This window comes from Megalobrama amblycephala, linkage group LG21, assembly GCF_018812025.1.
Source record: "Megalobrama amblycephala isolate DHTTF-2021 linkage group LG21, ASM1881202v1, whole genome shotgun sequence".
In the NCBI taxonomy this organism is placed as follows: Eukaryota; Metazoa; Chordata; class Actinopteri; order Cypriniformes; family Xenocyprididae; genus Megalobrama; species Megalobrama amblycephala.
The window spans coordinates 24,389,661-24,414,419 of NC_063064.1; the positions used below are offsets into that span (position 1 = coordinate 24,389,661).

At 38.3% G+C, this 24,759-nt stretch overlaps 1 protein-coding gene and 1 long non-coding RNA gene across 9 annotated transcripts in view; both read left to right on the top strand.

Moving 5' to 3' along the window:
* The window catches only part of diaph3 (diaphanous-related formin 3), a 333,418-nt gene extending 319,535 nt beyond the window's left edge, over positions 1–13,883 (top strand). For 6 of the 7 annotated variants that reach the window (XM_048171944.1, XM_048171949.1, XM_048171946.1 and 3 more), the window contains one exon: positions 12,306–13,883. In XM_048171944.1, the coding sequence (XP_048027901.1) occupies positions 12,306–12,565 (260 nt within the window). In that variant the 3' untranslated portion in view covers positions 12,566–13,883. Of the gene's footprint in view, positions 1–11,931; positions 12,088–12,305 lie in introns of all 7 variants that reach the window. The other variant, XR_007182073.1, reaches the window with a different exon arrangement.
* A 1,753-nt stretch (positions 13,884–15,636) lies between these two features.
* Positions 15,637–23,262, top strand: LOC125257207. 2 transcript variants are annotated; one of them, XR_007182267.1, is made up of 4 exons: positions 15,637–16,987; positions 17,147–19,851; positions 19,943–20,085; positions 21,580–23,262. It is a non-coding gene; the product is annotated as an uncharacterized LOC125257207 (long non-coding RNA). The 2 variants fall into 2 exon arrangements; XR_007182266.1 differs by having other exon boundaries at positions 15,637–19,851.
* The last annotated feature ends 1,497 nt before the right edge of the window (positions 23,263–24,759 follow it).

Consider the following 24,759-nt stretch of genomic DNA (forward strand, 5'->3'; position numbering starts at 1 on the left):
TGAAATCATTCTTATGTCCTGATTTGGTTCCCAAGAAACCTTTTATTTCTTATTATTATCAATGTTGAAAAGAGTTGTGCTGCATAATATTTTGTAGAAGTTGTGATACATCTTTTTTTAGGATTCTGTGATGAATAGAAAGTTTTGTAACAAGTGTCTTTACTCACTTTTTTTTTCAATTTAATGCGTCCATGCTAATGAAAAGTATTAATTTGCTTCACAAAAAAGTTTACTGATGACAAACTTTTGAACAGTAGTGCATATGTGTAATTTATTGAGATTCCAAAATACTAGTAGTAAATACAACAGGCAATTATCAGCTGTATATTTCATTTATATTTAATAGTTACACGTTTAAATTTTACAAAATGTTTTTAATTTGGTCTGGTACACTTTGGTCTGGTTGACTGAAATTATATGCCTTTTCATTGAGAGTAAAATACAGTAAAATGAAGATGGCTTAACATAATATTCACTAAATTTAAAGCATATTTTCTTTTGAAGACAAAAACTTTGACTAAAACAACCCCCCCCCCCCCCCCCCCCAAAAAAAAAAAAAAAAAACTGTAGTAATCACTGAAAGGGACTTTGGGAATTGTAAGAAAGATGGAGTGAGACAGCCGCAGACAGCGATATAAATGAGAGTGGGCTGGATTGAATAATTACCCATCCCTGCAACACCGAACAGACAGATGTCCCGTAGCAGAAAATATTCAGGAAACTCATCAGGTTTGGCATTCAGATGAAGATTCCTTCTCTCTAATTACTTTAAACCCCAACCCAACTTCCTGTTCTGAGGAGCTTCACAGAGACTGCCAGTGTGACTACTGATTTCGCTTGAATCTTGGCTAATTGTGCAGCTCTCCAGCCGTTCGCTCTAGTTGCAGTGAGCAGATTCACAATGACAGATATACGTTACTTCCAATTAGAGGTATGTTTTCACCCACATGCCTGTATCTGCACAAAAATGTTCATGAACTTTGCATTGCAGTAGAGCAGCTTGTGAAGAGGGCACAGACGACCTGATCTCAGCAAACTGTCTGTCTCACTTAGCAACTGTCAGGTGACACTCTGCTGTGTCTCATCTGTCACAAAATCTGTTTCACACTGTCGTTCTAGCTCTGTCCCAAAGCTTATGGTCTGATAGTTTGCATCTGTGATGCCAACAGAACATTTGACTGGGTTGACCAGAAAATGCTGGGTCTTCCTTTTGAGATTTTGATTCTGAAGATGAATTCCATCAACATATAAGAAGACAGACAGGAAACTTTAGTAGTGAACACTCATTTAGCAGGCACTTTTATCCTAAAATAATTCCCGATACGCTTATTACTGGGACAATAGCTCTGGAGCAAAATGGGATTGTTTATTTCCCAAAGGTACAATGGGGAGAGCTAATGGATTGCTCTTAGTTGGGTTTGAACCTTTTAGTTACCAGCCCAGGGGTCTCATTTATAAAACTGTGCGTAGATTTCATCCTTAAAGTGTATGTACACGCAAAAGCTAGATTCTGACAAAAAAAATCTGATTTATAAAACCATGCGTACGCCAGAACCTGCGCACAAATCCCTTTATAAATCCCAGTCAGTGTAAGATTGTGCGTACATGCGTACCCTGTCTCCTCCCAGAAATCACCATATATGGAGATTACGACGCCTAGTTTTACTTAGGGTTGCAAAATTCCGGGAATTTTCAAAGCTGGAAACTTTCCATGGGAATTAACGGGAATAAATGGGAATTAACGGGAATATATGGGAATTAATGGGAATAAACAGAGAATTTGCAAAATTACAGGTTAGCCTATAACAGGGTACTTAAATGTAGTTGAAAAGAACATCTTGCTGCATAGTTTTGGTTAAACAACCATATTTAATGCAATTTTAGTTCAATTTTTACCCTGCACATTCCTCAATCACAGTCACATGACTTATTGCAGGGCTATTGAGGCCACGCCCCCTGCATGCTCTGTGCATTCCCCCAGTCCATAACATGCACATTTGATCAGAAATACAGAAAAAAACAGTAATATTGTGAAACATCAATACAATTTAAAATAATGGTTTTCTATTTTGATATACATAAAAATATAATTTATTCCTGTGATAAAGCTGATTTCAGCATCATTACTCCAGTCTTCAGTGTCACATGATCCTTCAGTTATCAATGTTTGAAACAGTTGTGCTGCTTAATATTTTTTATAACCTGTGATACTTTTTCAGGATTCTATAAAAATTTAAAGAACAGAATTTTTTAATAGAAATCTTTTGTTACAATATACACTACCATTCAAAATTTGGGGGGTCAGTTGATTACTTTTATTCAAGGATGTGTCAGATTGATAAACAAAAAGTGATATTAAAGTGATATTGTTAGAAAAGATTTTGAATAAATTCTGTCTTCTTAACTTTTTGTTAATCAGTGAATCCTGAAAATAGTATTACAGGTTCCAAAAAATATTCAGCAGCACAACTGTTTCCAACAATGTTAAAAACTGAGTATCAGATCAGAATATTAGAATGATTTCTGAAGAATCATGTGACACTGAAATAAATAACACATAACAATTGCTGCAATAAAAATATATTTATTTTACATATTTACTAAATTAGAATTAATTGAATGCGAAAAATAAATAACTGTTATTTCATGTTATGACCAAACAAAATTAAACATTTTTTTATTTTTTTTTATATGATACTTTTTATATAAATATTATAAATTTAAATAAATTTCCCAAAATTTCCAATAAATTCCCATAAATTCCCATAAATTCCTGTAAAGTTTCCAAATTGGAATATTTCCAAAATTCCCCAGCTTAAGTTTCCGTGGAAAGTTTCCGGAAATTTACCGGAAACTTTCCGCCCCTTTGCAACCCTAGTTTTACTATGCATAACCTCATCTGCATATCATTTCCATGCACGTTCCCATCCACATGACACCATGGTTAACATTTGTGCCATACACATTACATTGTTAAAAATCATCCAATATTCTTATGTTTTAGAATAAATATATCAAAATATCCACAAAAACAAAATTGTATCAAATGCTTCAGATAAAGGTTTTAGAATAGAGTTGATTCATTCATTTCCACTGGGCAAATAGTATTTTAATAGTTTTAAACAATTCTAATCAAATTTATGCAGTTTTGCTGATAAGGTGAACATATCTTTTAGGAAGTTTATAGGCTATATTTTTTAGTGGAAACAGATAGGCCTACTTATTTATTGCAGTGTAAATACAACTGTTTTTCTCGACACTTCACTAAAGTATTTTTAAAAAGTAAACGTGCAAATCTTACCGTTTCCCTCAAATTATATCCTTCATAATTGTTTGAAGATCCTTCACACGACATCAACACCTCCTGCGGCTGCGGTTATACAGTAAGCTATTATCATTGGAACTATTCAAACTAGACAACGGACCGTTCGACCACCGAATCCAGCAGTGTCTTCCATACTATCTAAGTTAAGTGTGCATTGATCGTCGTTCTTGCTAAAATATTTTATCATAACATCTGCAGTGTAGTTTAAAGAGGAATTATTGTGCTCCTTGTGCTTCTCGCTGTCATTAAAGCAGCGCGTCACAGGAAAAGTGATCGAAAGTAGCACATCTACTATCTGAATTCATATCACGTTTGATTAACTTCTACGTAATGACTGCGTAATGTAATTTCAGTGCTTATCGCCATTAGTGAAAGTGTAATATTAATGTAAATGTGTATATCAAAATGAAAACGTGAGTTTCCATGGTTTAAATCATTCTTTTTTATTTATTTAAACTGTTATTGTGAACATGCACTGTATTTATGATTATGACTCATAATGAGGATTTAAAGTGATTTTCCTTCATCTGCCGTCAGTCCCTCAGCTCACCATCGGTGTCGCCAATACCCTTTGTCTCCAGAATGTGCGTACGCACGGCTCAAAGTTTGCTTAAAGGTGCGCACATTCTCCCGTCAAGTTTGTTTTTTACAGATCACAACCTTTGCGTGGGAACTGCCGTCCGCACGTTTCCAGCCCTGTTTTGTGCATACGCACGCTTTTTAAATGAGACCCCTGATCTTTAATCACTATGCAACAACCCTATGTTGGTGGACTCGTCCAGGAACTTAAAGGGTTTTTTTTTTTTTTTTTTTTTTTCTCCAAAAATTAAAATTTTGAAGTCATTTATATTATTCCAAACCAGAATTGCTTTCTTTCTTTCTTCTGCAGGACACAAAAGATATTTTGAAGAATGTTATTAACCAAACAGCTTTGGTTACCAATGACTTCTATTATATTGGGGGGATATTTTCTAAATATCTTTTTTTTATGTTCCACAGAAGAAGGTAATATAGGTTTGGAATGACGGAGTGAGTAAATGATTACATCATTTGCAATTTGGGGTGAACTATTCCTTTAAGGCAGTTGATGAATCATAATCAAATCAAATTACTGCATGAAAGTCCAGCTAAAGCATAGGTGACAAGAGGAATGTTGTAGCCATATTTAGCAATAAAATGGTGGTGGTAACCTCAGGTCATTAGCTAGCATGTAGCAGTCATTACATACCACTTGATTGGTCAACACTTCTCTTGGATATGATCCTTCGATTACCCCCCAATGCTTGTGTTTGTTGTCCGTGTCATGGAGGATCTACAGTATACATCAAGCCATGTGCTGTCCAACCTATTTCTGTTATCTTGAAAACGTTTTGTTTCGGTAAGACACACAGTAACATTCAACTGGTCACATGACTGGGTCAGACTCAGTTTTCCAAAATACATCGCCCCCTCTCTTTTTGCAGAACGGTATGTTCTCAGATTTAATTACTTGTTCATTTGTTCATCTTCGAGGCTGAGTTTGTCTGTGTATTATTGGTCTTGTCCTGGTTTGTGTGGGCTGCTAGTTAGAGCATGCATATTAAATTAAATTACTTAAGAGCATATGTGTGAACACTTAAGCATGTCAATCGCACATTGTGCCCTTCATGTAACCTGAAATAGTTGTATCACTCCCTCATGTGCGTACATACTGTATGCATGTGAAGTGTTTACCTCTTTTAACCGCTAATGTTGTTCAAAATGGCATACTGATTATTTTGTCAACATCAAAGATCTCTCTAGAGTCTCTCTGATGCTGAGATACAGATGTTTCATCTCAAAATCATGAAACAGCACAACATGCATCTCCCTCTCTCACTCTGACTCTTTCTCTCTCCCCCCTTATCCCCTAAACAAATATAATTTGGTGACATTCTCTTCTCTCCCCGGGATCAAGTAAGCATTAAGCCGTTTTCATTTGTAATTAATTTTTGTGAGGCGCTGAATGCTGTGGGATTACAACTCCCCACTGCTGCTCTTTGTTAAAGACTCTGATTATTCAATACAACTGCCACACAGAGGAAGAGGGTTTATACAGGTACACACACCAGAGTTGGAGTACAGATTGAACCGAGACCAAGACTAGACCCCTTCAAGAATCAGATCTGTTGGTCCAGGAATCAGGCTGGGAAAATTCAGAATTAATGAGCAATGCAATCAAAGACTTATATTCAGGCATATTCAGACAGATTCATCAGACTGATTGCTGGAGACTGAAGATATTACACTGTCTTAAAGGGATAGTTCACCCAAAAATTTAAATTCTGGCATCCTGTAGCAACACAATCGATTTGTATGATGTGCAAGTTAAATTTAAAAACATTGACTCTCGAATCAAAACATTGCTCATTGTATTCACACACAGAATACATCAAATATTGCAACACAAATCCATCCTCAAATATCATGACATTTTATGTCCATTGAGGTTTTAGTTGACACTGAAGTTGGTTGTTTGAGGTTGGTGTCACCCATTGACTTTTATTTTATGGACAGAAACAGCTGAAACATTCTTTAAAATATCTTCTCTGAAAGTCATACAAGTTTGGAATAATATGAGTTTGAATAAATAACACATTTGTAATTTTTGAGTGACTTATTTTTCCAAAAGTGGTTGAGGTGTTTGCTGCTTTGGCATGCTGGAAATAAAAGATGGTCTTGTCTGAGACCGTAACCCAAACCCAGACCCAAGTCACATTTGTGTGATCTCAATACCACAAGATCTCTGATACACAAATACATGCAAATGCACACACACACACAGAGGCACATAAACCAAAAAGAGATGCGCATGCAACATAAGACAGTGTCTTTGGAGAAGAAAAGGAAACCTCTGAATTATGCCGTTTAAACGTGAATCATTACTTATTCTCTTTCTGTGTTTCAGTGTTCACACTTGCTGATCCCAGAACAACACATGGACCAGCTTTGATATGCATTACTGTTGCTTGGGTTCAGGGGTTACACTACTTCTTCAGCTTGGTAATTAGAGAGTTACAGCCTCTCTTGAACCTCCTCTCCTCCTCCTTTTTATCTTTTTAATATTAATTGCCTTCCCTCTGTCATAAATGTCAGTTGAAGAGCATAGAAACCCATAAAAACATGCTTTACCTGTGGCATCAGTGGGTGGCTCTTGGGTGCCCGGTGGATGAGGCATGTCTCTACTGATATGCTTAATTACTGCTTAACTCATGTAGGCATAGGGGATAATGTGCAGGTCATCGCTCTCCGAGTCCTTCAGTCAGACAAAGAGGGACATTAGAGCATCATAGGCTCTGAATTACAACCCTCTTTATCAGTCAGGGCTCCCCTCTCGCACTGGTCTCCTCATTTGAGAGTCGCCACATCAAATACGCGCACACAGTCTCTCGCAGTCTGACATTGTTTGCCATTTGCGCAGAACCAAACCCATATTCTGTCGCCCAGGGTTCCCTGTTATTCATGTGGCAGCCCATAATCACGTCTCTGTGCACCGTAAGGCATCAATTAAGGCATTATTTATTACCAGTAGTTCTGGTCTAATTCACCCGCTCAGAATTAGCTCTGATTTCCCTTGACCTTGTCCGCATGTGCCATCTCCCCTTTTCCGCCTAAATGTAGATAAACGAGTGCACACAGAGTCCAAACGAGAGAGGGCCAGTAGGACAGCCTGATCATTAAGCTAAATTTAGTCATCAAACCGTAGTGTTACATCAGCTCACTTTGGCTTATGTTGCTGCTATAACTCACAGCAGGTGAACTTAATTTCCCATGCATTGTCCTGAAAAAACTCCCTTTTTTTTTTTTTTTTTTTTTTTTTTTTTTTTTTTTTGGAGTGGACTCAGACTTTGCTTTGGCTTGCACTGTAAGTGGCAGCCCAACATAGTACCAGTATTTTTTTTTTTTTATGCATGCACCAATATTTGGCCAATAAGATATTATTACGTCATAGGTGATAATTAGTATTAGAATTATTAGGCAATAATCATATTAGAATTATTTCTGAAGGTGACACTGAAGACTGGAGTAATGACACTGAAAATTCGAGATGGTCCTCACTGCAGAACACGAGATCCAGGTCTAGATCCAACTCCTCCCACTTTACATAGCCCTGAACCAGGGGTACTTTCCTGCAGAGTTCAGCCAGAGATTGTATATAATGGGGAGATAAGAGGGTCTGTATCTCTTACCATTGGAGAAAGCGTAACGGCTAACTTAATCACGTGTGGCACCTCTCAGCCTATCATGTAATGACAATGACGTCAGTCGCAACATTCCCTAGTCTGCCTTCTCTTAAAAAAATAAATTTTCATCAAGCTAAAATCTATATATAGTTCCCAACGAAAGTATTGTTTAGTGTAAAACATTCTGAAGATTGGCAAACAAGCTGTCCATTAATTAAACGATTAGCTATTTCCCCACAAAAGCTGTTGAATCAGCATAGTGAAGCCTCTCATCCATTGACTTCCATTCAAAAAACAGCCTCCGGTCTCATTCCCTGTGTACCGTGGGAGGGCGGAGCATTAGCTTTAGCCGTTACGCTTTTTTGGCTAAAGGTTGCAGGCTTGCCTTCCAGTGGCTTTGGTTCAGCTCCAGCCCTGTTCTACACACCTGTCTGTAATTATCAATTGCTCCTGAAGATCTTAATTAGCTGATTCAGGTGCGTTTTATCAGGGTTGGAGCTAAACTTTGCAGGTAGGTAGATCTTCAGGAACAGGGTTGGGCACCCCTGCCCTAAACCTACCTGTCTCCACCCCCTGGATCTCGTGTGTTCTTCAGTGAGGGGCTACTGGAAAATTCAGCATTGGCATCACAGGAATAAATTACATTTTAAAATATATTAAATTAGAACAGTTATTTTAAATTGTAAAAATATTTTGCAATATTACTGTTTTCATTGTTTTTTTTTTTTAATCTAATAAATGCAGCCTTGGTGAGCATGATAGACTTATTTCAAAACTGTATATAAATACAGTATATACAATATAGAGTGATGCTGATAAATTATTAAAACGTCTTTAATGTCAGGCAATTTTATATTAATATATTGTGCACCCTTATCGTTTCACATATCATACATGCATTTTGGACATGTGTAACTAAGTTTTATATGTATGACCCTGCAAAGTCCTGTCAAAGGAGTATCAGTAGCATGAACTGCTGCTAACCTGTTCCTCCCACTGAGCACAGTCATGTTAATTTCCATGCAAATGTGACTTCAGCCATCACCAGGTGCCATTTCCAGGCTTAGAACGCTAGATTGCAGTCAGACGGATGGTATAATCATTCCTAATACTTCTATAGATTATATGGCGAGCCGTACGACGTGCAGAGGGGGAAATTATGTGTCACCGATTGCATTGTGCGGAGCTCCTAAAGTCCCGAATGGTGTGAGACAGGCTCCATTGCAACTAATCGGACGCCTGTCTGCGTGCGAGCTCGTTAGCTTGATCAAGTGCCCTCATCTGCTGTCACGTTCCGTCGAGTCTCCTGCCAAAACTTCTGCCGAAGAGTGGGGAAAGAAAGGAGGAGAGCACAGAGATGAAAAGAAAGTGAGCTTCTCAGCGGCCCCCAGTGCAAATGCAAATTGAGCAAATGATCTCTAAAGTCAGAAACTGGTATTTCAGCCCTGTTCTATTTGAAGAGAGGAATGAGAGTGTCTTTCTCAGATGGCTCAGTCTGGACGTGAACAAGTTTTATGAGCCTAACTGAGGAGGTACGTACTGATGAAAGGAACGTGGCATTCAGACTTCTACCGCAGTGTGTGTTTGCTTCATAGACGCTCGAGGGAATCTCAAAGGATGGATAGATTTGAATGTTTTAGAATATTAATTTAAAGTTATTGGCCAGAGAAATAAAACATTAGATTGGAGGTTTTAAAGATTTTTATTTAATTAACTGTTGCAATTTAAGCCTGGCCTACAAGTTCTACCATATTAAAGGAATAGTTCACCCAAAAATGTCATCATTTACTTACCCTCATATTCTTCAATGAAACACAAAATGGCACTTTTTATATCAGTATGTCCGAGCTGCTTTTTTCCTTAGAATGAAAGTGAGTAGTGCCCAAAACTGTCAAGCAAGATTGTCTGTTTATAACTAATTTCAGTCTGTTGTGCATACCAAGCTATTGAATGGTTTTAAAAGATTTGGGATACAGCATACAGTTTCTCACTGCTTGTAAAAAGTTTCGGAAAAAAACTTGGCATCTGCTACTGAAAAGCACAAATCAGAAGTCATGTAGTCGTGCAGTGTCTCCATCATAGCTTGTGTTTTACAGCTCATTAAGACACACAGACCTCAACCTCACGCTAATGAGAGACACGCAGCCTCTCCATATCAACAGGGTCACTTTGTGGCACTCAAGAAAGAGAAAAAGTAGTAGAGGATAAAGAAATTAAGCAGTATGAAGCCAAACAAAGTCATGTGGAGAAAAAGAAAGATTATTTTAAGAACGGGAAACAGCAAATGGGATGTGCAGGAAATGAAGGCGAAAGAGGAAGAGCCAAAGAGACTAATGAAAGTGGCCTGAAGCATAGGGCAGAGAGCGGCACACTGAGACAAACGAGTGCACATTCTCACAAAGTAGTAATGAGAGCGCAGAGAACTCACTACCACACACACGCTACCATGGCTCACCACACACTCCCATATACTGTACATTACAGCCACCATTCATCTCAAACCCCTCATTTACTCTGTTTGACACAATGGACTGCATTCTGACCCATTTACTGTATGTTTCGCCATTGAGAGCATGCACAAAATTATAGACACATAATTTTTTTTTTAATTCTAAGCACATTGCTTAGATAAGCCATGAGAAAATTTTAAAAAGGTCAACACATGATAGCATTCACACATTATTTATCCTTATAGTTCTTGACATATACATAATCATGCATAACCTATAAGGTCTAAATATAAGATAAATGAATGGTGCTTGTTTAGGCTAATGATACTATTGTTATTGTGCATAGACTAGTTTAAAGAATTAAGGGTTTTAAAAAAAAAAAAAAAAAAAAAAAAAGTACATTAAAGAATGCTGAAAAACACATCAGGTTTCTATCAAAGTATTCCTTAGACTTGCACTGAAGAGCGCATTATATCTAGAGACTTTTTTGACTTCGGCCAGATAACCCTTTGCAACCTCAAAGAAACATTTTGGAAACCACTCACAACACTCTAGCATCATAGACAAGCAGGCACTTCCCTTGAGACAATGTAGTTTCTTTTGCTATCATGGTCTTATAGCTTGATGAAGATGTTTGTTTTTTTTGCATCTGTGACTAAATCTGCAGCTTTATAAACTGTTATGTGGAGAAACCAAATCAGCTGCAGTTGAGCATTTTCAATGTGGAATTTGTTGGAGGATGAAGAAAACATCATGCCTGTATGTTCCTTCATTGCAGTGTCTTTGCTTTGCTGTGGAAGTTTATCGCTGACTCTTTTCTTCTCCCTCTCTCATTCTCCATCTTTTCTTGTTTGTAGAGATTGTCCTTGTTTAAAGCACTCATACATCACTCTGTCCCTCGCTCCTGCACTGAAGTGTGCTTTGCACCTTGGTGAGGCTCTGTTTGTAATGCTGGAGCGGTTTTTTTTTTTTTTTTTTGCTCGCCGTGGCTGTAATATATGCTGTCATCAGAGAGCCGAGCCCGGCACAGTAATCGCCGCTGATGTGATGATAAAACCGCTCAGTCTAGAACCAACCACGAAAACTTATAGTAGTTTCTCAGGCACACCTTTCCATACAGCATCCACACAGGTCAATGCAAGGTCAGATGAATCTGGAATTTTTTCCACCTTTTCCCTCTTATTTATTCATTTGCTTTGTTTGTTTCCTTTATAAAAATTTATACATACATAAACCCTATTTTCTTGGGGTTGCAGTGAGTTCAAAACTCTCAAGACTAATGGAAGCCCATTTTAACATCATTTAAAAACAATACAATATTTATTTCTCATAATTGTGACTTTATATCTCACATTTTCCACTTCATATTTTGCAGTCAACTTTATTGCTTGTATTTATGACTATATTTTACAATGTGACTTCATCTCAGAATTGCAACTCTATATTATGTTATTTCACATAATTGAGACTTAAATCACATACAAGATGTGAAGTCCTGATAATGAGAAATAAAGTAAAAACACTGATAAAACCTCAAATGAAAGGAATAATATCTGACTTTATATCTCACGGTTACTTGTTTTAATTTTGTTACTCAGAAAACAGGCTTCAAGATGAGACCACATTTAATCAATTTTGGAATTTTAAATCCAAATTTTAAGATTTTTAGAAGTTTAAAACAAAAGGAAAAAATTATGTGAAATGAAGATTGCATTATTTCTAGGTATCTAATCTAATGCTGCTGCTAGTAGCCTTTTTTGTTTTTACTTTTTTTTTTTTCAGTCAAATTGTTATGCTGGTCATATAATTTATAATTAAAAATCAAAGCATTTTTCACTGTTGATCTCAGACTCGTGAACCCCTCTGCACGTATCTCTCTCAGTCTGGAAGGTGGTAGTGAGTGAGAGATGGACGGTCAGAGGTTGCATCAGTCTGATGGCTTTAAGTTGTTCAGGTAGATGTGCTGGGTTAGCGAAGCAGTGCAGAGCATTAAGTCAGTGAGACGGCTTCCCACCAGCCCCTGCGCCACCTCACAGATCAGAGATTTAATGCTGGAAAGGCTAGAAGAACAGCAGCGGCAATAAAAAGTGCGAGAGGTGAAGGTACTGAGGTGAGCGAGCATCTGCGCCTCTTTAATTTTTATTGTGTTGTCATGCTGTCGGCTGCATCGCTCTCCGTCTTCCTCTCTCATTTCTTTGATGACTTCAATGTCTTCACAACCCGTTCTCAAAAAGCTGCTAACTTCTATAAATGTTTTCATGAGAAACTGTTTTTTTTTTTTTCTCTCTCTCTCTCTCTCTCCCTATCTCTCTCCCATCCCTCCTGCAGAAAACATGAAGGCACCTCTGCAAAGGTCACGGTCGCGGCAGAATATCAATTCCAACTCGACACGAGCACCCACTGCCAAGGAGCCTCATTACGAGAGCGAACCCCATCCGTCTGCAGCCCACAGGCCGACCCACCGGCCCGAGAGGGAGAAAGAAAAAGCGAGAGAGCGAGAGAAGGAAAAAGAGCAAACTCCGACGCTTTGCTCATCCAATGGTGACACGGACGTGGAGGCCTTGCTCGCCCGCCTGCGTGCCCTGTGATGACATCACCGCCTCCCCAGACCTCTCGGGTTTGACCTCTGTAGTCACTACAGTGACACAGACGCAAAAAAGAAACACAAAGCTCGCAGTCACCTTTTGCTAATAAATGCCGGGCGGGTTGCGCACATACGCGCATAGGAAAAGTCTTAACAATTAACCTTTCCTATCCGTCTCCTCTGCCCTTTTACCTCCAACAACAGACTTCTTGTCCACAGAAGTGCGAGTTATTGTGCTGGTTGGGTCCAGGATGAAAACTCGTCGCTGTTTTTTTATTAAGCAGCTAATTACCGGACGGTTTAGAGTGACCTTTGGGCCAAGCACTTGTCTTGTTTTTTTTTTTTTTTTTTTTTTTTAAATGTCATAAACAGACCAATTATTACTCTTTAAAAGGCTTCACACTGCTCTTTAAGGCACTCCGACATGCGTCTTTTCACATACATAGACGCTTTGAACAATAGCAGTTCAAATCTGTCAAATCACATTTACCCTTTTCTATACATACACATTTAGCCCTGCTGTACGTTCTGTATTCGTATGAAAAATATATATTTTAGCATCTTTGATAAAGTAGATATATCTTAAAATGTTTATTATAAATATAAATGACCTTTTTCAGTGTGATTGACCCTCGTTTGTATTCACGTTAATGCCAAATTAATCACAAAACGTATTATGCATGGAAATACTTAGAACGATTACTGATGTACTTTTTTTTATATATATATTTTTGAAATAAGAAAAGAATATTAGTTAAGTTTCGTCCCCCTCAAGAGAGACGGTACTATGCAAAGACAGCGGTTCTGTATTACGAGAGCCGCTGACAGTAGATCCCTGAGTGTCAGGAGTATTTGTACTACTTAGCAAACCTCACTGATATAATACACACTCCTTCTCTGCAGATTTGTTCTTGGATCTGCTGCTTTTTTTGGTCTTGGATCTTCTGCTTTTTTTTGTTGTTGTTGTTAGACATTCGATTTCTTTGTTTCCTTTAGTGTTTGTCTGTCTCATTGTGTGTGCGTGCACGTGTTTGGTGTTTTTTCATTGTGTAATTGGCAAGTTTTCACATTCCTCCTCATGATGTTTTCTGTTCTGCTATTCCTGATGTGATTTTCCCCTTTACTGCTCTCAATCAGGCGTGACATCAGAATGAGATTACCTGTGAAATCACATCTCTTTCTCTCTCTCTTGTTCTCCCTGGACTTAGTGCACTCGTATCACCTTTTTTGATTCTTTGAAACAACATTCCTGTTATTGGATAGACATTATTGCGGTGACATCATTTGGTGAAATGCTTAAAATAAAATAAGGAAAAGAAAAACGATGCAAAGAACTCTTTTGTTTGCCTTTAAAACAGACGAATGTCACTTCCTTTTTTTCTGGTTCCACTAACTCGTTCAGTTTCCCTCATTAAAAGGACGCATATGTTCTCGCGCATCTTCTCGCTCATTGAGAAATCTCATTTTATGCACGGTTACGTGAGAGTCGGGGTGAGGACAGGGAGGGAGGGTGGCACCTCCTGGAGAGATGAAAGCCTCTTCTACCCACAATCACGCTATTCATTGTATTGTAAATAATAATTAATGCTGTTTCCAAAGGTGTACGTTCCAATTTAATGAATCAAGTGGAAATGTGGGGGAAATTTTGGCTGTGGAGTTGTGCACTGGTGTTATTTAGATTTTGGGAATTTTGGTAGCTTAAAAGAAAGGAATGATAATGGATAACTTGCCGTCTACCACATACTTGGCAAGTATCATAAGTGAATGACTGACATTGGCAGCAACTGCACATGCCTTTTAAATAGTGCTTGACACGTGAAGCACATGAGAGACTCGACCAGTTGTTGATTGTTGCTAAGATATCTAAGAATAAAATATAGATGATCTTGACAAATGGGTGATTTGTGTGTGTGTAGTGGTGGTGGTGGTGGTTGTTGTTTTCCACAGAGCTTCGAATTGCCATCTCGGTAAAGATACATGGGTAATTGACGTGACATGTCAAGCAGTGACAGCAGATGTCAAAAGGGTTAGTTCACCCAAAAATGGAATTTCTGTCATTAAGTACTGACCCTTGTGTCGTTCCAAACCTGCAAGACCTTCATTCATCTTCAGAACACAAATTAAGATATTTTTGATGAAATCCAAGAGGTTTTTTATCCTAGACGTCGTTAAAATACTCCATGTGACTACAGTGGTTCAACCTTAATGTTATGAAGAAACGGGAATACTTTTTGTGCACGAAAACTAAACAAAAATAACTACTATTCAACAATACTTCTCTTGCCTGTCAGTCTCCTACTCAGTTGACGCAGTGCAGCGCTTCCGTGTTTAAGTCCGAACGCTGGCTCAGTATTGGCCTATAGAAGACTGACAGGCAAGAGAAGATAAAGTAGTTATTTTTGTTTTGTTTTGTTTTGTTTTGTGCACAAAAAGTATTCTTGTTGCTTCATAACATGAACCACACTTACTATTTTAACGATGTCTTTACTACTTTTCTGGACCTTGAATGTAATTATGTTGCTCTCTATGGGGGATAAAAAAATTTTTTTTTTAAAAAAGGATGTTGTGGATTTCATCAAAAATATCTTTATTTGTGTTCCAAAGATGAACAAAGGTCTTACGGTTGTGGAATGACATGAGGGTGAGTAATTAATGACAGAAATTTCATTTTTTTGGTGAACTAACCCTTTAAACAACTTCCATTATTCAAAATTTTGGGGTCATTAAGATTTTTTTAAAGAAATTAATATTTTTATTCAGCAAGGATGCATTAAAAGAGGCATTAAAGCCCTAGTAAAAATAAAAAAAACTATACCAAAATCTATTTAAAATACATTTATTTCATACTAAGTATACTGACTTATAATTAAACTTTATTTGGACTAGGGAAGACATGTATAATCTTACAATTAAAAGTTGTTTTGAAATTTCTATTCATCAAATAATCCTGGAAAAAAAAACATATTACTGTTTCCACAAAAATATTAAGCAGCACAACTGTTTTCGACGTTGATAAGAAGTTAAAAAAATTGTTTCTTTTGACCAAATCAGCATATTAGAATGATTTCTGAAGGATCATGTGACACTGAAGATTGGAGTAATGATGCTGAAAATTCAGCTTCGAAAACAGGGATAAATTAACATTTTAAAATATATTAACCTAGCAAGCAGTTACTGTAAATTGCAATGATATTTCAAGATGTTGCTGTTTTTACCGTATTGTGCCACTGCCTTAGAATCCGAGTTACCGCTTAGAGAAAGTTAGCAGTCTGCATAACGTTTTTAACCTACATTTTGCATGCCTATGATGACTTAAAATGCTTTCCAGGTTGTTAGCTCACTAGGTTCTGCAACTGAGCTCAAGTATTTGTGAATTGCACTAAGCCACAGGGTGGTTTCACAAAACAGATCACATAAAAGATAACATTGCCCAGCGGTCGAATTGAATGAGACCATATAGGTATTCTTTGAAACCAATAACCCAGAAAACAACATAATTGACAATAATCCCCTCAAATACATCTCCATTTACATACCCTGTGTGCGTGCAGCGCACTTCCTGTGGCCTGAATGGATTCCACTGTTACCGGAGGATAAAAGCCCATCACAACAACAGGCCATGACAGTGCAGTCGAATAGCCCTTTAAACAGAAATGAAATCACATCCGTTTGCATCCGTGTCCAAAGCGGCACCTGTCACGCGTCCACTTTCCAAGGCACCAGCGATTCTTCTCCTCCATGCTTTTTATTTGCGTTTAGTCTTCTGAAACGTCAGCCTCTCTGCGGGTGGCGTGTGTAGAGCCGCCCTTAGTGGGATCACAGCTCCGTTCAGCACTACGGACAGCTCCAGCAAAGGCAATGCTAATGAAGCACGGCCTTCCTTGTTCTCCTCTGTAGTAGCATCAGACAGGCGCTCACTCTCACCATCTCCTCTAAACGATCCACTGCTGCCGCGAGCGTAACCCCGAGAGAGGATGTTCTGTGCTTCTGTGTCCCATGTTCTTTGCTCTCTGCCTCCTTATTTTTTTATGAACTGCCTCTTTCTCTCTTGCTCGTCTGTTCTCGCCCTGCTCCAAAGAGACAGGAACACAAGAAATCGCCCATTCCCGTTGCCTTTTTTCTCATCCTAATAGGACAAACTGGAAAGGCAGAGGATAAGAAATTCTGCCGAGTAGCGGCAGAGACTGTCATTCGTGAGGCAACCAAGATCTCACCCTTTCTATTTAATTCCTGCTGTCAGCCGGCCTTCGTCAGGACGACAGGGAGAGCGGAAGGGGTTAAAGGGTCGTGGCTGAGACATTGCTTCTATTTCTGTGGATCTCCTGAAGACATGCTGTGTCCCGGTGTCAGGTCGACTGAGAACAAAGGTCAAGTGGAAGAGGTTAAAATTGCCTGCAAGCGGACGTGCTTGTTTGTATAAATAAGTGTATGTGGTGTTTCCTACTTAATGACTTAAAATAGCTTTTTTTATTGTTGTTAGTACATTATGTATTTATTTTGTCCTGTGTTTTATTTGTCCGATGACTGTTTCTGTTTTTTTATTCTCTCCACTGTCTCGGCTGTTGGATGTGAATCTACTTGACAGACGGTACTCAATAACAATGTGAAGGTCTGGCTGTTGCAACCAAGACGAACACAGACTGTCCAACTAGAGAAAGAGAAACAGACATCTGTTGGTTTTTGAACATGCATTGATGCATCTCAAGCTGCCATCGCAGAGCCTTTCCTCCAGGCAACAACAAAAACGAGATCAAGGGAAGGGGGGAAAAAGATGCATTTTCTTTATTGAACAGTTGTGCGGTTGTGTGTATAATTTAAAGGGAAACAAAGCATATTGTGTAGCAGATTGCAGTCTGCTCTGGCTTAATTGGAGATGGGGAGAGTGAGGCAGATGTGAGTTAAGACTGTTAAACTCTGATTACTAGGATGTATCTTCACCCCACACTCTCTTCTAGCATACAGAGGCTGGTCGAAAATATTGATCAAAACCAAATCAAAAATGGTAGCAGAGGTTTGAATGCAGTATATATATGTGCAGATTTTTGCTTACTCTGGATAAGTTGACATCTATCTATCTATCTATCTATATATCTATCTGTCATTATTTCTGTCTAATATGGCCTATGAACCTCAAGGATTTTAAACTTTTTTCAAAACTTTCCATCAAGGCTTTACCATTCAAAAATTATTATATATACACCTTACATTCAAATTTGAATTGCAATTAGGAAGAGGAAGAAATCAGGAAAAGGTACAACCTAGACTCAAACTACACTTGAGTTATATATCAATCGTAACAGGACTTTCCATTCCTATGATCTAGTGAGATCTAGATTGACTGGTTTCACACAACTTCCGTGAGTGTGGACATATAAATGTTTTATCAGTCCATCTGGAAACAAAGTTCTGTGTAAAAGATGCTGTTTTGACACAGTAAGCACTTCTGAGGGTAAAATAACCCCTGAATTTGGCCAAGTTTCCAAGGTTAGTGACATCAAATCTTTTAAATATATTCAAATTGTTTCAGTTCATATATGCGTCATTGAAATGAAAAGTTATGCTATTTTTCATTGCCAACTGGTTTCATATTCTCTGTTCTTTCTTTCCGTACCAGGTGACCAATTGTGTGTGTGTGTGTTTTAATTACAGCAGGGTTTAGTGTGGTTGCCTCTTCATCCAGTTCTCTAACAGTCCAGGAAACCTGTGGAAATTACTCCTGACAAAACTAAGTAGCTCACCTCTCTCGATTCACCAGATTAAGAGAGACTGCCCTCCTAGTGGAGTCTCCCTCCTTTGTTTCTATCTCTCTCACACACACACACACACACACACACACTTTCTCTTCTCATCTTAATCGTGAAGCTCCCATCAAGTACATGTCCCTGGAAACAAAACTCAGTTACTAATAATACTCAGAGTCCTTCTTGGTTTGGTTTGGAGGAGGTCTTTTGTCGGGTATGGTAACAAGTCTGCAGGGAGTTTTGCTCTCGTGGGATCCAAAAGCAGACAGAAGGCTTGGCACTTTTTGCCATATCTCTATCTTCACGCTCTGCCAGACATCCTGAGCTAAAGTGTGCTACACTGATCTTGTTCCTCTCACAGCGAGTCTCCTTTTTCTCTATTTGCGTCTGTTGTCCCAAATCCTTTCTCACAAATCATTTTCCACTCTAGAATTGATCAGCGCTTTGACCTTCTCTCTTCCCGGGGTTTTCGTCTCACTTGTCTCTTTCACATCAAGCCTTGCGGATCTTTTTCACCAAAAATGGAAAGAGCTTGCACCTTCTCTTGTTCCATCTCACTGTTTTTCCTTTTTTCCACAATCTCCTTGCTTGACTCCAAAAGGGTTTTTCACCTTGAAATGGCACTTCTGTCCATTCGGCCTTACTGTAAGGGGCAGCCGAATCCATCGGAGGCTTTAGCCGAGCGGAGCAGCTGAGTCACCTGCTCGGACGTGATCGCGTTGGATTCAGGATAATCCAGCACCTTCACTACTCTCAACTGTTCCTGGTCTATTTCTATCTCAAGGACAGGCCCTTTGAGAGAAGATGGCCTCAATCACTGATAGAGGCCGTGGTGTTCTTTAAGAAAAAAGCTTTTTTTGGGTTTCAAGCAATGAACGAAGTTTAAGGAAGTCTCAGGCAAGCAAGCAAACTCTAAGCTCCCTTTTAACCTGAATGCCCATTACTGGTTCATGCAAATGCAGAGTGAAAATCCCCAGCCTTGATGCTGGCAAAATCTCTCCAATTGTTGCTTTGCCTGAAAACAAGGGCAAATTAGACCTTACAAAGTGTCCTCAAAGGAGAGGCTTCTTCGAATTTGGTTAAAAGAACCTTGGAGGTGAGAATGAGTGCAAATAGAGTGAATTCTAGAAAGTGTTGCACCATCATCTACGAACTGTTAAAACCTCCTCGCAGACCGCAGCATATAAATAGACTTGACTGTGGCCGCTGTGTGAGTCAGTGGCTGTCAGCAAAGCTTAAGTTCGAGGGTGGATGTTGGGGGAGGAGGGCGGTTGTCCTTTTCTGTGCTTTTCCAGACAGAAAGATAATCATTTTCCCCCCAGGATAAGAACTGCGAGAAGGGGATTCTGTCCAGTTGGGGGTGCTGGCAGGGAATTCAGGGTGTTTTTGGCCCGAAAGCCCTGACTCTGCAAGGTCACCTCACCATGAGTGAGTCTGTGATGATGTGCATGAAGGACAATGCCCGGAGCGCATGTGATGGAACCAGGCCAGAGTGCCACCACGTGCTGCCAGCGTGACAGACAGGGCACGACACCACCAAACCAACGAGGTCCTGAAACAAACTGACAGTTAACAGCATTACATACTAATGCTCTTGGTCTTTTTGTATAATTTATGTGCTTTTTCGCCTTTATTTATAGGATGTAGAGAAGCAGGAATGCTGAAAGAAAGACACAAGATGATCCAGGCCGGACTCAATCCTGGATCGGCTTGATAATTAATTGCTCTTATTTGCATGAGTGCATGCGATACCCACTGCACCATATTGCTGACATTCTGTAATGTAATTATCATTTTATATTCTGTATCATATTTGTATATAAAATATGTGACCCGTGCTGGCAAAATAAGTCAGAATGCGCACGGGCTAATACGAGCTAAGGCAAAACAAGTGAAAAATGTCAATTTTGGTCGAATTTGAGGTTTTCACAAAAATGAGTTCATTAAGCCCTCATCTAGCGATCCCAATGTATCTTTATTTGTACATTTTCTGAGAGGAGTACATTTCATTTGTCCACGAAAAATGCACATATACACAGAATTACAGTATTTTAAAATATCTGTCTTGGCGAGTATTCACGCATTATCTGTTTTGTCTTAAATGAATGTTTGGTTAACTGTTGGGGAAAACCATCTGACATTATATTAGATCTGCGTGGTACAGTAGGTCTTAATATACAGGATGTCTGTTTCATTAAAGGGTTAGTTCACCCAAAAATGAAAATTCTGTCTTTAATTACTCACCCTCATGTCGTTCCACACCCGTAAGACCTTCGTTCATCTTCGGAACACAAATTAAGATATTTTTAATAAAATCCAATGGCTCGTGAGGCCTGAATTGACGGCAAGTTAATTTTGACATTCAAATGTCCAGAAAGCTACTAAAGACATATTTAAAACAGTTCATGTGACTACAGTGGTTCAACCTTAATGTTATGAAGTGACGAGAGAACTTTTTGTGTGCCAAAAAAAATGAAATATTGACTTTATTCAACAATATCTAGTGATGGGCGATTTCAAAACACTGCTTCATGAAGCTTTGAAGCTTTATGAATCTTTTGTTTCGAATCAGTGGTTTGAAGCTGCCAAAGTCACGTGGACTATTGAAATTTCGAAACACTTATAACAAAGCCTCGTTTACTGAAATCACATGATTTTGGCAGTTTGAGATCGTTTAATACACGCTCCGAACCACTGATACGAAACAAAAGATTCATAAAGCTTTGAAGCTTCATGAAGCAGTGTTTTGAAATCACCCATCACTAGATATTGTTGAATAAAGAATTTTTATTTTTGGGTGAACTAACCCTTTAATGTTAATCAAACAATTGTGATATCATGGAAAAAAGTTGAATATATATATATTTTCCTAAAGATATTTGGTTTTGACTTGGTGTGTGCCAAATTTGGTGTCCTTCAGAATACTTTAGCTCGATTTTTCTCAGAATTGACTTTGCTGTCAAACAGGTGTAGCTCATTCATTTTTTTTTTTGGTCTGATTCCAGCAAATCATACATCATTTTGAAGGTTTTTTAATAGAGAATGTGAAAACATGTTTGAAAATGTGCTCATTGCGACTCATTTTGCCAGCATGGGTCACATATATATTCTTCTCAAACAATTTTTTTTAGAAATGTTGTTATTTAGTACATTAGTTTTCAGATGCTGTATATTTGATATAAATATTACATTATATACCTCAACAAAAACTCTTTATGATGTTGGTTCAAAAAGCTCAGACTGAGAGAGAATAACTCAAAGATTGTGTTTGGAGCAGAGTGCAAGTACAAAGTGGCAGTCTTTGATCTCCATGGCAGCAGTGACAGCGACTGGGCGGGCGGAACCACGCGGAGGGTCTTCCGGGATTCATTATCCTGTTTGTGAGCTTTTTAATGATGGGGGAGGTCCCTGCCCTCACGAAGAGTCACAACAGAGAGCCGTTTATGCACACGTCTGAACAGACAAGCTGTGAGCATTCTCTAATTATGGTTTAAGATCCATTAAAACTGTTTCTTTCATTTAGACTTTTCATGGCAATTACGTTTGACTATGAAGGTAATATGCAAACAATCACTCATGAAGCAACAACAAAAACATGCTTGATAAACTCCAGAGACAACAACAATTGACTGTTCAGCTTTAGCGTACTGTCATTGTATTGTTCAGTTAGTGCTGTAAAGAGACAGTTCCACATTATTATATTGTATTTTAATTAAACTGTCCAGAGATCACATTCCAGGCCAAAGAATGAAAGTGGCAGATCATCTGCAATGATAAATACTTTACATCAGTTGTAAAGTGATTAATCAATCAATGTTGGCAAATGCCTTGTTTAATACTGGAGCTTGTTCTTTTAAATACTACACAATAGGGAAATATAATTATCTCTCTTAAGCCAGGGGCTTTTTTTTTTAATTATTATTATTATTTTGGCCAGTTAAGACAAATTTCAGGAATAAGATTTCTTTCATCATAGGACAAAACTGGCAGTCTTTGATCACTTAGTACAGGGATTCCCAAACCCTTCTGACCTAAATATTTATTAAAATATAAAATAATTCTATTCCATAATATAACACCACATTTGCATATTCACAGTCCCCTTATGTTGGTTAATGGTCACATGCAAAATATTTCATCATTTTAGCAAGAATGACGCATTTGATGTAAAATGTGCTGTCGATCGCAACCAGGATACAGGTTGACATAAGAGCATTGATGTTGCACAGTTTTGGCTTGTCCCCATGATCTCACAGGAGTCGCATATCACAATCTGTCAAGCAACAAATGTAAAGGACAGAAAAAATCACACCATCTGCATCTGGCTTCAGCCGATCAGGATATTCCTTCTGATGATTTAAGCAAGCCTGAACATGTCTCAGAACATGATGTCAAATATAGGTATGTGTCTCATTCTCAGCCACACTGTCTCACTCTCCCCTCCCTCATTTATTTCAGTTCTCGCTCCCCTCATGTCCTCTGAGACAGTGGTGTGATGTAATGTGAAGTAGAAATGGTGCTGACTCTTTGACCTTGCTCTAAATCCTCAGACAGAGAATAAGAGAGGTTATAAAAAATGTTGTATTACCTCACTCTCTGTCTCTTTCTGCACTTTGTAGCAGGGGTTGAGAAGGGGTGCGGTGTAAATCTACTCATCATATTAAACCTGGTCTCTGAGTCCTGACTGATGCCTCATTTTGAAGATCTCATTCCCACCAATAGAAGGCACAGTTCATTGTTCTCATGTGTGAGGGGGAGATTGGTGACCTGTTTAATTCTTGGTTGAGCATTGTTAAACATTATTAATGAATTGAGTTTTTGTTCCAAATGTTTAGGTAGTTTTGTAATATTATAACAGTTTACCTCTTTGTTACTGTTAAGTCACATTTATTTGTCTTTCTTAAATTTCTTTATTACCTTTAAAGGTGCCCTAGAATTAAAAATTGAATTTATATTGGCATAGTTGAATAACAAGAGTTCAGTACATGGAAATGACATACAGTGAGTCTCAAACTCCATTGTTTCCTCCTTCTTATATAAATCTCATTTGTTTAAAAGACCTCCGACGAACAGGCGAATCTCAACATAACACCAACTGTTACGTAACAGTCGGGATCATTAATATGTACGCCCCCAATATTTGCATATGCCAGCTCATGATCAAGCATTAGACAAGGGCAGGACATCTGGATGTGCACAGCTGAATCATCAGACTAGGTAAGCAAGCAAGGACAACAGCGAAAAATGGCAGATGGAGCAATAATAACTGACATGATCCATGATAACATGATATTTTTAGTGATATTTGTAAATTGTCTTTCTAAATGTTTCGTTAGCATGTTGCTAATGTACTGTTAAATGTGGTTAAAGTTACCATCGTTTCTTACTGTATTCACGGAGACAAGACTGTCGTTATTTTCATTTTTTAAACACTTGCAGTCTGTATAATTCATAAACACAACTTCATTCTTTATAAATCTCTCCAACAGTGTGTGATGTTAGCTTTAGCCATGGAGCACAGCCTCAAACTCATTCAGAATCAAATGTAAACATCCAAATAAATACCATACTTACGCGATTAGACATGCTGCATGACGAACACTTTGTAAAGAACAATTTTGAGGGTTATATTAGCTGTGTGAACATGTTTATGCTGTTAAAGGCAAGCGCGAGCTCCGGGGGCGGGGAGCGTGAGCATTTAAAGGGGCCGCAGCCTAAATCGGCTCATATTTAATGATGCTCCAAAATAGGCAGTTAAAAAATTAATTTAAAAAAATCTATGAGCTGAAACTTCACAGACACATTCAGGGGACACCTTAGACTTATAGTACATCTTTTAAAAAGACGTTCTACGGCACCTTTAATTTCTAAATGGTTTAGTCCAAGTAGGAGGGGCTTGGCGCACCATTGGAAAACCTTTATTTTGTTTATTTTTTTTTTAGATTGCAAGTCATGGTCACTATGAATTGTCATTGTATAGAAAAGTGCTGCAGATTCTTTAAAATGTAATCATCATTTTGTGTTTTACAGAACTACACCACGGTTGAATTTGTCAGAATTATTTTTTATCTAAACTTAGATTGTGCTTATGTCTTTAATCAGCAGTGGTTTAGTGTCTAAGCGACATTCTATCACAGGGCATTGAGGTGTTTTTGTTTACACCCTGCGAAAAAAACGTCACTGCTGTTAGCGTCCCACAAATCTGAAGAGTTTTGAAATATCTTGGTGCTTGTGTATCCGCACTATTATTTTTATTAAACGACTGAAAACTCAGCAAACTGACATATAAAAAACAGCGAGGAGGAACTTCTCATTAGCTGAGCGTGGAGAAGAAAGCCACGCTGTTTTCTTTGCTGCAAGCAGGCATGAAGAAATGGAGCAACAGATCAGAGAATGAGAAAAAAAAAATGTTGCTGTTATTCACCGGTGTGGCAACCCCAACATCTGAATAACAGTC